This window comes from Schistocerca nitens, chromosome 4, assembly GCF_023898315.1.
Source record: "Schistocerca nitens isolate TAMUIC-IGC-003100 chromosome 4, iqSchNite1.1, whole genome shotgun sequence".
Taxonomy (NCBI): Eukaryota; Metazoa; Arthropoda; class Insecta; order Orthoptera; family Acrididae; genus Schistocerca; species Schistocerca nitens.
In genome coordinates, this window is record NC_064617.1 from 435,066,711 (window position 1) to 435,082,108 (window position 15,398).

The 15,398-nt window shown below is 42.4% G+C and overlaps 1 protein-coding gene across 1 annotated transcript in view; it reads left to right on the top strand.

Annotated features, from left to right (window-relative positions):
- The window catches only part of LOC126253286 (PAN2-PAN3 deadenylation complex catalytic subunit PAN2), a 318,390-nt gene that overhangs the window by 150,268 nt on the left and 152,724 nt on the right, over positions 1–15,398 (top strand). Inside the window, exons 12-13 of the mRNA XM_049954511.1 lie at positions 557–739; positions 823–995. Of these exons, the coding sequence (XP_049810468.1) occupies positions 557–739; positions 823–995 (356 nt within the window). The remainder of the gene's footprint in view (positions 1–556; positions 740–822; positions 996–15,398) is intronic.

The window sequence follows — 15,398 nt, forward strand, 5'->3', positions numbered from 1 at the left end:
ACCCCTTGTGTTCTGTGGTCACAAATACATATTATTTATGTACTATAACAACTTGTGTGGATAATAAATTTTGACTCTCATTTCAATGTATTTAGAAATGTGTTTAAGAGAAATTTTAGAAATGTGTTTAAGAGAAATTAAATAGTCTTCAGGCATCCTACTCATAGTTTTAAGTGATAGCAAAAGATCCGATGGCAGGCTGCTAATCAAGAATTGTGGCTTTCATTGTGAACAGAGATAGACATAATTAATCCTTCATTTATCATGATAGCAGGCTGCTAGTCAAGAGCTTTTGCTTTCAGTGTGAACAGAGATGGATACAGACCAATCTTTCATTTATCATCAGCTATTATAGGCAATGATTGGAACTCCTACTGTGTATTACTAAATCACACAACCATTGTTATTTGTACAACAAAATATATTTTTATAGAAAAACTTTTTTTTGGGTATTATTATTCTTTTATTACACAGTATCTAATAATTGAACAAAATATGTAAAAGTAAATGGGGATGATAAAGCTGTTTACTTGATTACTGTTCATTTCACTTTCAGGTGGCACACAGGCTTCGTCAAAGCAGTGCACAACTGAAGATATGCAGCCAGAAGAAACTGAAATCAGCTTGCTCTTTGGAACACGTCAGATGAACACTCATATTTGTATGACATGCAATAGTGAAGTGTCAAAAGAATCCATAGTTCTCCTGACAAATCTCATCTACCCTCATAATTCATCAGGTCTTATTTACCATCTGATATGCTACTATCTGATTTTTCATGTCCGTTCTGTGATAAATTACTTCACCCCACCACTGTTACAGATAACCAGGCTGAATACACTTTCTGTGATGTACTGATGAGAAGTATGTTTCCTGAGCAGACAACTCCAGCTTGGTGTGAGCACTGTGGCCGCTATCGCCAGTCGGTCCGCTCACGAAAGATAACAGCCCTTCCACAGATCATGGCTGTCAATTGTGGCCTCGATCATCCCCAGGTAGGTGGTGTCTGCCCCCAAAACATAAGTTTATAATCAGGAAGGCTTGGTTCAGTCACAGTACTACTGCCCGAAACCTCCTCATTGCCGATCCCCACCCCCATCCCACCCGACCCTCTGGTTTCAACAGACCTTAATATGATCAAATTTAGCACTACTTTAAACAATACAGCAGAAGACAATGTTAAAATATTTATACCATATTGCGAAAAATCTAGGTTCTGCTTTCACAAGGAAGTACTGATATCTGTAGTTAGGGGTGTTAAAGAGAGACACATACTGTAATGGTCCCCCCTCAGGTCAGGGGGCATCAGGGTTGTGTCAGTGAAACAGCGGTATCTGTAAAAACATTTTACTGATGTGACTGCTGCAGTGAATATGAATATTGTCTTCCCGGCGCACAGGAAATGGGCCAGGTTGCTTGATTAGGTGTCTGCAAGGAATGCCAGATACAGCACTCTGGCAGCTCATGTACGTTACTGCAGATCAGGCACATTGCGTGACAGTGAGGCAGCACGGGGGTGTGGTAGTGGGAATCAGCAATGTGGCCCGCAGGCATGCTTCTGTCGATAGGATGGGCCTCAGTGTTCTCAAAGATGGTTGCATGCTTAGACTTGTACTCAAAGCCTCTTGTCCGTGACAGTTGTAATGAAGTTGGATGGCCAGGTTTCCCTCAGCCCACATACCGTGCAGCCAGGAAGGCAATACACATACTGCCTGGGAGGGGCACTCTGTGCCATCCTAACAAACAGAAGATGGCAGCTTGTAGTCTGTAGGTTTGGCCCTTCATCAGAGGATGGCTCAGTAGGTCCACATCACAGCTGTGACCTCTCTGTAGCAGCCGCATGGAGCAATGAATTCCAACCGCAGCCAGCAGCCTGCAGTCTTAGTTGAAGTCATCAGACAGGCGACTACCGTATTTACTCAAATCTAAACCACACTTTTTTTCTGGTTTTTGTAATCCAAAAAACCGCCTGTGGCTTAGAATAGAGTGCAAAGTAAGCGGAAGTTTGAAAAATGTTGGTAGGTGCTGCCACAACTAACTTCTGCCGTCGAATATATGTAGCGCTACACAGGCATGCTTTGCTGGCACAAAGATAAATACTGGTGCAAAAACCTCTGCGGCAATAAATAAATTTAAAAAAAAGGGGGGGGGGGGGGGGTGGAAGACGACCTTTTTTCTCCGCCCCGAGTTTCGACCACTGCATTTTCATACATTATCCAATGAAGTAAATACAAATTCCATATTGTTCATCTTCGAATGTAGCAGCTTTTCAGTGTACTATGAAAATCCGACTGGCAAGACTGTTTGGGATGTTTGTCAATATGGCCAACTCTACATTCTGAATTTTTTCCTACCTGTGAGAAGAGATGGTTGCCAATAGAAACTTTTATGAATTGTGAATCACATGCAGTATCCTCTTCACCATAAGAATAATACGAATATAAACATTTTGCCATGTATTCTTTCATGTTTGCTGCTATCTCATTTAAATCCTGTCTGCCTAATAAACTACAAAACTAAGAGTGAGACAACAGCAAACGCAGAAGAATATACATATCATGTCATGTTTATATTCATATTATTCTTATGCCTAATAGTGATACAGTCAGAAATGAAGCACAGCAGTTGACTAGATTTTTAAATCTAAGATGACTCTTAATTTCTGTGCTGAATGTAATGTACCAAAGAGGCGTCTGCAAAGATTTTCAAATGGAGAAAAATTTTCACTAAATTCTCGTTCAGAACATCTTCTATCATACGCAGTCTATTATTTGGTTCTTGTTGATCATTATCAAAGAAAGCAGCGGTGTAAGTAACAAAAAAATAGCAGTCTCTTGCCATTGTTTCTTTAATGAGATGATTCCTCTCTCTCTCTCTCTCTCTCTCTCTCTCTCTCTCTCTCTTTTTAAAAAAAATTGTAATCGGCGGTAGCGTGCACAAAAGCAAACGATGCCGCGAGCGGCGACATGTTGTTAACACTCATTATCAGATTGCGACAAACAATGCACAACACAGTACAGTAATACATTTTCAGCTTAGAGTGACGTAAACACCTATAACAAAGAGAACGGCACTTATCAGATCAAAGAAAAATAAGCAATCAATTCAAACTGGACAAAGCACGTGAAAAAGGAAGGGTACCCGTATAAATACGGGCGGAGTGCCTGACGCATAGCAATGGCTACCTGGTAAAGCTTAATGACTCAAACCAAACTACTGTAGCTGTATCGTTATTCATTTGACCTAAATTGTGTGTCATATTACAGTGGACCAACTTTGTTTCGATTTGGAGGAGGGGCCTAAAACTTTTCTCTCCCCTTGAATTTTGAGTCTCAAATTTCAGGTGCGGCTTAGATTCGGGAATTTTTTTTTTTCCCTTGATTTCGAGTCCCATTTTTCAGGTGCGGCTTAGATTCAAGTGCGGCTTACATTCGAGTAAATACGGTAACAATCATAGATATAAACCTTGAAAATATTGTCAATGATTGTCAGTATGTATTTATTACCAGCTGGAGTTCTGTTGAATGGACCAAAATATCAAGTCTTATCATTTCCAAGGGTTTGGATGCCTCAGACAACCATTGACGAGGAATGTTTTTACGGCTTAGATACACCCACTTTGCGCATGGTTTGCAATTCCATGCATATTGATCACATTTCCTTGTATTCCACCAAAACCTTTTTGGTAATCTTGTATTAGTCGCTGTTTGGCATCCGTGAGCTGACAAAACTTGGTCATGTGCCTGTTGTAACACCTTTTTCCTTAGCGACAACAGAATTCATAGATCTGCAGAGTAAACCTTCATGTATTGTGAACTGCAGCTATGACCTAAATTCCTGACAACTGACAATCCATATCAGCTGCCCATTCTCTCTCCACTCACTCAAATTTTCCCAAGCGTTTGCAGTAGTGCAACCTTGTGGGTCAAAGTATCTATATTTGTATGTTTCCTCCCAGGTTTGTGAACAACTATGTAATCAAACTCGCTCAACTTAAGGGCCCACCTGTTTAAGATAGAGAGGTCCATCAAACCCAGTAGCCACTTTAGGAAGCATGATCCATTACTACTTTGAATTTAGATAACATCTAAAGTAAGTTATGCCTTACATCACTTCTAACATTTCCTTGTCAGTGGTAGAGTAATTATGTTCTGCTCTAACTGTCAGGAAGCATGCACTGGATGCTCTTTCTGTCAGTATCCTGACTCGGAACACAACTGGGATTAATACTTCTAGTGTCGCAAGAAAAGATAAATTTCATGTCAAAATCTGGAAATACCGGTACTGGGTCTGTGAGTAATGCTTTCTTTAAAGCCTGAAAGCATACTCACGCTACATTGACCACTTAGATTTAATCGCTTTCCGTAGCAAATTATTTAACAGCTAAGGAATTTGCACAGAGTCTTTGATACATTTTTTTGGAATAATTGCAACGACCCAGAAAAGAATGCAACTGTTTTGTAGTTCGTGGAGTTGCAAGCTCAGAAACTGCTGATACTTAACAGAGATTGGTTTTTACACCCTCCTCACTTATGACATAGTGAAGTATTTGACTTGAGTCTGCACAAGACGTTCTGCTCTAAGACCATCAAATACTTCCTCCAACTGTTTCATATTGTACATCCTTATCTTCTGAAACAACTGTAAAATCATTGACATATACCATACACTTCCTAGCTTTTAGGCCAAGCAAAACTCCATCTAACTGTCTTTGAATGTGGCTGGCACATTTTTAAGCCAGAATGGCTTCGAGCAATATTGAAAATAGCTCCAAGGGACTGAAAAAGCTGTTTCAAGTCACTCTTCTCGTACTGCCTCCATCTGGTGGTACCCACTATGCATGTCCATTTAGAAAATTACTGCACCTGCCGAAAATTGTCAAGCAGCACTATGATATTTGGTATCAGATAGGCATCAGTGGTAGTTTCTGTGTTCAAATGTCAGCTGTCAAGCAAAAGCGATATCAAACTATCATAGGTTTTATAATACTTTCTGCCAGTTGTTGGTTGATAAACACTTTCATCACAGGTGTTCAAATGGTTCAAATGGCTCTGAGCACTATGGGACTTAACATCTATGGTCATCAGTCCCCTAGAACTTAGAACTACTTAAACCTAACTAACCTAAGGACATCACACAACACCCAGTCATCACGAGGCAGAGAAAATCCCTGACCCCGCCGGGAATCGAACCCGGGAACCCGGACGCGGGAAGCGAGAACGCTACCGCACGACCACGAGCTGCAGACATCACGTGTGTCAATGCTTCAGTATGCACCATGGCTTCTTATAAACTGGAGCATTACTCCCTATTGGTAGGCAATGTTGGGTAATAGGTGTCACAAATAATCGATCCCTGCCGCCGTTGGATAAGCAGCTGCAGCAGCAAGTCGTATACTCCTAGCTCACTCATTTCTTACATAGTTTAATTCTTAATTTCTTTGAGTGTTTTTGGTACTTGCATTGTTTGATACATAAATTTCGGGCATATTATAGTATTTGCGAGTTGTAGCATCGCGTTTTAGTACCTGAATAGTGTAAAATGGCGTAGTCTCCTTCCGCTGCCGAGCAGTGTGTCAGCAGTGTGCTAGTAGCAGCATTACTGCATTTACTAGGCAATCTTGTATTTTAATAACCGTTTAAATTTTGTCGATTTGTTTGCGCTCTCTATAGATTAGTTCAGACGTTCTTTGCAAAACAGTTTTTAGCATGGATAGGGACTGCAACTGCTGTGTTCGGATGCAGGCTGAGTTGGCATCCCTTCGCTCCCAGCTTCAGGCAGTGTTGGCTTCGGTCACACAGCTTGAGGCTGTTGCCAATGGGCATCACTGTGGGGGTCCGGATGGGGGTTTGTCGGGGACGGCCAGCTCGTCCCACGCATCCCCCGATCGGACTAAGACTGTGGTTGCCCGGGATACTGCCCGCATTGAGGCTGATCCCTCACCTGTGGTAGAGTGGAAGGTAGTCTCAAGGTGTGGCAGGGGGCGAAAGACATTCCGGAGGGCTGAACGGAAGGCCTCTCCAGTTTGTCTGACGAACCGGTTTCAGGTTCTGTCTCAGGCTGATACTGATCCTCGGCCTGACATGGCTGCTTGTCCTGTTCCAGAGGTTGCCCCTCAGTCTGCAAGATCCGGGCGGTCGCAGAGGGTGGGAGCTCCAACGTCAGGCGCGTAATGGGGCCCCTTAGGGAAATGGCAGCAAGAGAGGGGAAGAAAACCAATGTGCACTCCGTGTGCATACCGGGGGGAGTCATTCCAGATGTGGAAAGGGTCCTTCCGGATGCCATCTGCAGGTGGTCGCTCATGTTGGCACCAATGATGTGTGTCGCTATGGATCGGAGGAAATCCTCTCTGGCTTCCGACGGCTATCTGATTTGGTGAAGACTGCCAGTCTCGCTAGCGGGATGAAAGCAGAGCTCACCATCTGCAGCATCGTCGACAGGACTGACTGCGGACCTTTGGTACAGAGCCGAGTGGAGGGTCTGAATCAGAGGCTGAGACGGTTCTGCGACCATGTGGGCTGCAGATTCCTCGACTTGCGCCATAGGGTGGTGGGGTTTCGGGTTCCGCTGGATAGGTCAGGAGTCCACTACACGCAGCAAGCGGCTACACGGGTAGCAGGGGTTGTGTGGCGTGGACTGGGCGGTTTTTTAGGTTAGATGGCCTCGGGCAAGTACAGAAAGGGCAACAGCCTCAAAGGGTGCGGAGCAAAGTCAGGACATGCGGGGACCAAGCAGCAATCGGTATTGTAAATGTAAACTGTCGAAGCTGCGTTGGTAAAGTACCGGAACTTCAAGCGCTGATAGAAAGCACCGAAGCTGAAATCGTTATAGGTACAGAGAGCTGGCTTAAGCCAGAGATAAATTCTGCCGAAATTTTTACAGAGGTACAGACGGTGTTTAGGAAGGATAGATTGCATGCAACTGGTGGTGGAGTGTTCGTCGCTGTTAGTAGTAGTTTATCCTGTAGTGAAGTAGAAGTGGATAGTTCCTGTGAATTATTATGGGTGGAGGTTACACTCAACAACCGAGCTGGGTTAATAATTGGCTCCTTTTACCGACCTCCCGACTCAGCAGCGTTAGTGGCAGAACAACTGAGAGAAAATTTGGAATACATTTCGCATAAATTTCCTCAGCATGTTATAGTCTTAGGTGGAGATTTCAATTTACCAGATATAGACTGGGACACTCAGATGTTTAGGACGGGTGGTAGGGACAGAGCATCGAGTGACATTATACTGAGTGCACTATCCAAAAATTACCTCGAGCAATTAAACAGAGAACCGACTCGTGGAGATAACATCTTGGACCTACTGATAACAAAAAGACCCGAACTTTTCGACTCTGTATGTGCAGAACAGGGAATCAGTGATCATAAGGCCGTTGCAGCATCCCTGAATATCGAAGTTAATAGGAATATAAAAAAAGGGAGGAAGGTTTATCTGTTTAGCAAGAGTAATAGAAGGCAGATTTCAGACCACCTAACAGATCAAAACGAAAATTTCTGTTCCGACACTGACAATGTTGAGTGTTTATGGAAAAAGTTCAAGGCAATCGTAAAATGCGTTTTAGACAGGTATGTGCCGAGTAAAACTGTGAGGGACGGGAAAAACCCACCGTGGTACAACAACAAAGTTAGGAAACTACTGCGAAAGCAAAGAGAGCTTCACTCCAAGTTTAAACGCAGCCAAAACCTCTCAGACAAACAGAAGCTAAGCGATGTCAAAGTTAGCATAAGGAGGGCTATGCGAGAAGCGTTCAGTGAATTCGAAAGTAAAATTCTATGTACAGACTTGACAGAAAATCCTAGGAAGTTCTGGTCTTACGTTAAATCAGTAAGTGGCTCGAAACAGCATATCCAGACACTCCGGGATGATGATGGCATTGAAACAGAGGATGACACGCGTAAAGCTGAAATACTAAACACCTTTTTCCAAAGCTGTTTCACAGAGGAAGACCGCACTGCAGTTCCTTCTCTAAATCCTCGCACAAACGAAAAAATGGCTGACATCGAAATAAGTGTCCAGGGAATAGAAAAGCAACTGGAATCACTCAACAGAGGAAAGTCCACTGGACCTGACGGGATACCAATTCGATTCTACACAGAGTACGCGAAAGAACTTGCCCCCCTTCTAACAGCCGTGTACCGCAAGTCTCTAGAGGAACGGAGGGTTCCAAATGATTGGAAAAGAGCACAGGCAGTCCCAGTCTTCAAGAAGGGTCATCGAGCAGATGCGCAAAACTATAGACCTATATCTCTGACGTCGATCTGTTGTAGAATTTTAGAACATGTTTTTTGCTCGAGTATCATGTCGTTTTTGGAAACCCAGAATCTACTATGTAGGAATCAACATGGATTCCGGAAACAGTGATCGTGTGAGACCCAATTCGCATTATTTGTTCATGAGACCCAGAAAATATTAGATACAGGCTCCCAGGTAGATGCTATTTTTCTTGACTTCCGGAAGGCGTTCGATACAGTTCTGCACTGTCGCCTGATAAACAAAGTAAGAGCCTACGGAATATCAGACCAGCTGTGTGGCTGGATTGAAGATTTTTTAGCAAACAGAACACAGCATGTTGTTATCAATGGAGAGACGTCTACAGACGTTAAGGTAACCTCTGGCGTGCCACAGGGGAGTGTTATGGGACCATTGCTTTTCACAATATATATAAATGACCTAGTAGATAGTGTCAGAAGTTCCATGCGGCTTTTCGCGGATGATGCTGTAGTATACAGAGAAGTTGCAGCATTAGAAAATTGTAGCGAAATGCAGGAAGATCTGCAGCGGATAGACACTTGGTGCAGGGAGTGGTAACTGTCCCTTAACATAGACAAATGTAATGTATTGCGAATACATAGAAAGAAGGATCCTTTATTGTATGATTATATGATAGCGGAACAAACACTGGTAGCAGTTACTTCTGTAAAATATCTGGGAGTATGCGTGCGGAATGATTTGAAGTGGAATGATCATATAAAATTAATTGTTGGTAAGGCGGGTACCAGGTTGAGATTCATTGGGAGAGTGCTTAGAAAATGTAGTCCAGCAACAAAGGAGGTGGCTTACAAAACACTTGTTCGACCTATACTTGAGTATTGCTCATCAGTGTGGGATCCGTACCAGATCGGGTTGACGGAGGAGATAGAGAAGATCCAAAGAAGAGCGGCGCGTTTCGTCACAGGGTTATTTGGTAACCGTGATAGCGTTACGGAGATGTTTAATAAACTCAAGTGGCAGACTCTGCAAGAGAGGCGCTCTGCATCGCGGTGTAGCTTGCTCGCCAGGTTTCAAGAGGGTGCGTTTCTGGATGAGGTATCGAGTATATTGCTTCCCCCTACTTATACCTCCCGAGGAGATCACGAATGTAAAATTAGAGAGATTAGAGCGCGCACGGAGGCTTTCAGACAGTCATTCTTCCCGCGAACCATACGCGACTGGAACAGGAAAGGGAGGTAATGACAGTGGCACGTAAAGTGCCCTCCGCCACACACCGTTGGGTGGCTTGCAGAGTATGAATGTAGATGTAGATGTAGATGTAGATGAAACAAATCTTTGAATTGCAACAATAGTGTGTCCACTACTTGCCAGTCACTGCCCTGCAGATGGCTCACATTACTTCATAACACAGAATCACTGATCGCATGCTATCGTTGTGGTTAGTATACAACCTATCTATGAGTGTATCCCAAAATCTTATTATTCTCCAATAATTTGCCATGCCTAACATTTTCTGTGGTAAGTCTTGGTAAGTCTGTACCCACAGACACCCAAACCAATTTCCCTTCACCTGAAGGCACATTGTCATGAGAACCCATCTTCATTGTGCCTGTAGACATTGTAGTTGGCAACATATCCATGGTTGATGTGCCTTGCCACATTGATTCGCTTACAGTGGCATTACCCAGTGGAAAGAAGGTTCCTCCAAGTTGACATATTGCGCACTCCACTAGTGCCGCACCAAAGGAATATATAATACAAGGGTAAGCAAACACCAGGTTCCAATTAAAAGGTACACAGTACGAAAGGAGTTACTCTAATTGTCACAGCATATCATAACGCATCCACATTCATTACAGTCCCATGCCAACTGACCCCAACACCAGCAAGTAAAACATCTGCCAGGCACACCCTTCATGCATGGGAATTCACACCCAGAAGAATTACAGAATGCACACCTGACGTGTGTCAAATCCACTTCGCAACAATTGCTGGTGAACGTGGACAGATCAGGAGGTTACAATGCTGTATCAGAGTTACTTTTAGGTTAAAATGAACATCTCTGTTATCTACCGCAGCCAACAAGAAACAAAAGGCCAGCTACAAAGTAACAAAACAACTTTGAGTCACCGGTCTTCATTTGGAAGTGCAGGTTGCAAGACGAGCGAAACTGATTGCAACGATGTTGACGTGATGACCATTTGTGACGATGTCAGGTGCTATGAAGACTGCTTCTGACCACCAGTTGCTATGGTGGTTGTTGAGAGGTCCACTTTTGTACGCCGGTTGTAAAAATCACTCTGGGTCAGGGAGTCAGTGTGCATCGAGAATGGGCAGGTGAGGCGATGACATTACAAGTATCAGAGGCCAAGCTCTCCTAGCTGGTGAGTGTTTTAGTCTTATGCCCAAAGGCTTCAATGAGACAATAGTATCTGTAAACTTGATTGTTACAATAAACATTGTCTTCTCCAGAGCACAGGAAACGGGCCAGGCTGCTTGCTCATGCATCTGAAAAGAATGCTAGAGACTGCAGTCTCACAACTCACATAGCTTCCAACAGGTCAGACACAGTGCCTGGAGGGAGGTTGCACGTAGGTGCTCAACCAGCAAACAGAAAGTGGCAATTTGCAGTCAGTCAGTTTGTTCCTTTGCCAGAGAATGCCTCAGTATTTTCTGTCAGGAGCGGATGTGTACCATTGGTAGCAGTAGCTTGGAGTGATGAAGTCCAGCCAGTGCATTACGGTTTGCCAGCAGAGTTGCCTGTGACTAGAGAGACTGTTATTCCGTTAGGATCAGTGATTCAGACAGAATAACCAGACATTGAGGACAAGGTGTCTGAAACAGGGGTATTTAAAGCTGGACATCTCAGCATTGTAGCATGTTAGGTGGCCATTTTGCATCATTTTACCAGAGGTGTCACCAGTCCTATTCAACTACAGATGGTTTTCCCTGCCTCTGCACATCTCATCAGTACTAGAATGCCTTGGAGTGGTGAAGCTCGAATGTTGCATGTTTTTACTCCTTATTGTAGAGTTTGCAGAATGACATTCTGGGTGCTGTAGTACTGCAACGTTTGCACTCTTTCCTATGGCGCTGCTTGCTATGTGGCAATAAGTTATACAAGGTGCATTCAAGTTCTAAGGCCTCCGATTTCTTTTTCTAATTAACTACTCACCCGAAATCGATGAAACTGCCGTTACTTCTCGACGTAATCGCCCTGCAGACGTACACATTTTTCACAACGCTGACTCCATGATTCCATGGCAGCGACGAAGGCTTCTTTAGGAGTCTGTTTTGACCACTGGAAAATCGCTGAGGCAATAGTAGCACGGCTGGTGAATGTGGGACCACGGAGAGTGTCTTTCATTGTTGGAAAAATCCAAAAGTCACTAGGAGCCAGGTCAGGTGAGTAGGGAGCATGAGGAATCACTTCAAAGTTGTTATCACGAAGAAACTGTTGCGTAACGTTAGCTCGACGTGCGGGTGCGTTGTCTTGGTGAAACAGCACACGCACAGCCCTTCCCGGACGTTTTTGTTGCAGTGCAGGAAGGAATTTGTTCTTCAAAACATTTTCATAGGATGCACCTGTTACCGTAGTGCCCTTCGGAACGCAATCGGCAAGGATTACGCCCTCGCTGTCCCAGAACATGGACACCATCATTTTTTCAGCACTGGCGGTTACCCGAAATTTTTTTGGTGGCGGTGAATCTGTGTGCTTCCATTGAGCTGACTGGCGCTTTGTTTCTGGATTGAAAAATGGCATCCACGTCTCATCCATTGCCACAACCGACGAAAAGAAAGTCCCATTCATGCTGTCGTTGCGCGTCAACATTGCTTGGCAACATGCCACACGGGCAGCCATGTGGTCGTGCCACCCACCTGGATGACACTTTTCGCAATTTCAGGTCGTCATGCAGGATGGTGTGCACAGAACCCACAGAAATGCCAACTCTGGAGGCGATCTGTTCAACAGTCATTCAGCGATCCCCCAAAATAGTTCTCTCCTCTTTCTCGATCATGTCGTCAGACTGGCTTGTGTGAGCTCGAGGTTGTTTCAGTTTGTTGTCACACGATGTTCTGCCTTCATTAAACTGTCACACCCACGAACGCACTTTCAACACATCCATAACTCCATCACCACATGTCTCCTTCAACTGTCGATGAATTTCAATTGGTTTCACAACACGCAAATTCAGAAAACGAATGATTGCACGCTGTTCAAGTAAGGAAAATGTCGCCATTTTAAGTATTTAAAACAGTTCTCATTCTCACCGCTGGCGGTAAAATTCCATCTGCCGTACGGTGCTGCCATCTCTGGGATGTATTGACAATGAACGCGGCCTCATTTTAAAACAATGCGCATGTTTCTATCTCTTTCCAGTCCGGAGAAAAAAAATCGGAGGCATTAGAACTTGAATGCACCTCGTAGATGTTGTCCTGCTTTTGCGATATTGACACCCTTCACATGGTCTAAATTGTGATTGTGATACAAGGACTGAGTCAGACTTCATTCTTTTACCATCTGTGTCGAGCAATAGCTTCGAAAAATTATTAGTTATTGCTTTTGAATCATTCTAACTTCTCGGCCACAGCAAAGTTTGTGACACAATTAGGTAGGTTTAACCAATCTTTGAATCAGTTTGACTGTTTTATTTCACCAGTTATGCTTCAAGAAGGTGCCATGGTGTTTATTAACAATGAATTTTCTAGGTTGTACTTGGCTCTAGAATTTATAGGAAATTTATGACCTTTAGTCCATTTTCATCTGTAATTTTTTTGTGTGCTTCACTTTTAAAGTCATAGCATCCAAGCAGCAACATCTTTTTGTTATTGCAGATTCAAAGATTGCAAAGATTTTTCTTTCCTCACCCAGTTTCCACTAATGAAACTGAATGACTGCCAAACTCTAAGATCTGTTGATGTTTATCATCATATTGTTGCTCTACAACAACATCTTTAAGAAGTGAAAAACAGATATTTATTTTACCAGCTAGCAGATGCCATTGTAGCCATTCCAACCTCTGTATATTCAGTGAGGGACTGCACAATTTTTAGAAGGTTTGTGTAGTTGGAATGAGAGAGTCAGCAATATGTTTAGTAAATATTCCTGGGTATTCTACAGGAAAGAGATTGCAAATTATATAAAGCATATCTTTTAAAGTTTCAATGAACTCTCTTTAGAGTAGATTTTGAGAACCTATATGTCAATCTTATGTACAGTTTGTTTAGAAAGAAGAGAAAAAAATTAGCGACATTAAGATGTCAGCAAAAATTTTGGGAGCAATATCTAGTAGTGGCGCAGGTAGGGTACGCAATATTGTACACAATATAGTGACTTGCAGAACACATATTTATTCATCCATACACATATACTGCATACATTGATGCAGCTTAATGGGTAAGTGCCAGACTACAAATCCAAAGCTACAAAGTTTGATCCCTTGTCAGTCATTGGATTTTTTTCTGCCATTTATCACTTCTTTCTCCTTTGGCAGTAATTTGTCTGTGTGAAAAGTGCTGAAATGCACTGTGGTTCAGAATACATGTTAATATTGTAACCACACACACAGATAAGTACACAAATATAAAATTTGTTTTAATGAGAAAACAATTTGGAAGTTCCATAAAAAGTCCAAGCAAAAAGCCAGCCCGAATCTGATTACGTAAAGTGAATCCCGAGAGCAGAGTCATGTGAGTGTGTGAACGAACCATAACAGAATGAAAATGAGTCCACTTCACTCTGGTATTATATCAGGTAAGTTGTCAGTCGGGCACTGTCCATTGGCTGTGTGTGCCAGCCTAGATGCATGCTGCCTTTGCTGCTTGATTTTGACGCTGCCTGGCAGCCGGACCTGTGTCATTTGGCATGAATGTGAATGAGTTAAATTGTAATGATGTGAGCCAGCATCTTGTGTCCCATTATGATACGGCTGGAGCTTCCAGTATGATACGAGTACTAACATGGGGTTATATGGACATCAAAGCAAATATATTACAAGGAAAAGATACTCATATCAGATAACAAAATAAAGACTATATGGGATGTAGTGAAGGAGGAGACTGGTAGAACCAGACATGAAGAGGGACAAATAGCATTAAGAGTAAATGATACATTGGTGACAGATACGTATAGTGTTGCAGAACTTTTTAACAAACATTTTATAACTGTTACTGACAAGATGGGGTTGTCAGGTTCTGTAGATGCTGCTATGGAATACCTCAGACCAGACATTTCAAGTAACTTTCATAATATGAATTTGACCCTCACTACCCCAGCAGAAATAATATCCATCATAAAATCTTTAAAATCAAAAACATCTAGTGAGTATAATGAAATATCATCAAAGTTAATTAAAGAATGTGATTCTGAGTTAAGCAACATATTAAGCTATTTGTGTAACCAGTCATTTATCAGTGGAATATTTCCTGAATGGTTGAAATATGCTGAAATTAAGCCACTGTGTAAGAAGTGAGATAAAGAAATAGCATCAAATTTCCGTCCAATTTCACTTTTGCCAGCGTTCTCAAAAATTTTAGTAAAAGTAATGTACAATTGACTTTATAACCATCTTATCTCAAATAACACTGTCAAAGTCACAGTTTGGATTTCTAAAGGATTCTGATACTGAGAAGGCTATCTACACTTACAGTGAAAATGTGCTTAATTCATTGGACAAAAAATTGCAGGCAACTGGTATATTTTGTGATCTGTCAAAGGCATTTGACTGTGTAAATCACAATATCCTTTTAAGTAAATTAGAATATTATAGTGTAACAGGAAATGCTGCAAAATGGTTCAAATCTTATATCTCAGGCAGGAAACAAAGGGTTTTATTAGGAAAGAGACATGTGTCAAGCTATCAGGCATCATCCAACTGGGAACTAATTACATGTGGGGTCCCACAAGGTTCCATTTTAGAGGCCTTACTTTTTCTTGTGTATATCAATGACCTTTCATCAGTAACATTACCAGAAGCCAAGTTCGTTTTGTTTGCCAATGATACAAACATTGCAATAAATAGCAAATGAAGTGTAATCTTAGAAAGGTCAGCTAATAAAATATTTGTGGACATTAATCACTGGTCCTAGCCAATTCTTTGTCACTAAACTTTGAAAAAACACTCTACATGCAGTTCATAACTTGTAAAGTGGTGTCCCAAGAGTATATGCCTAACATAT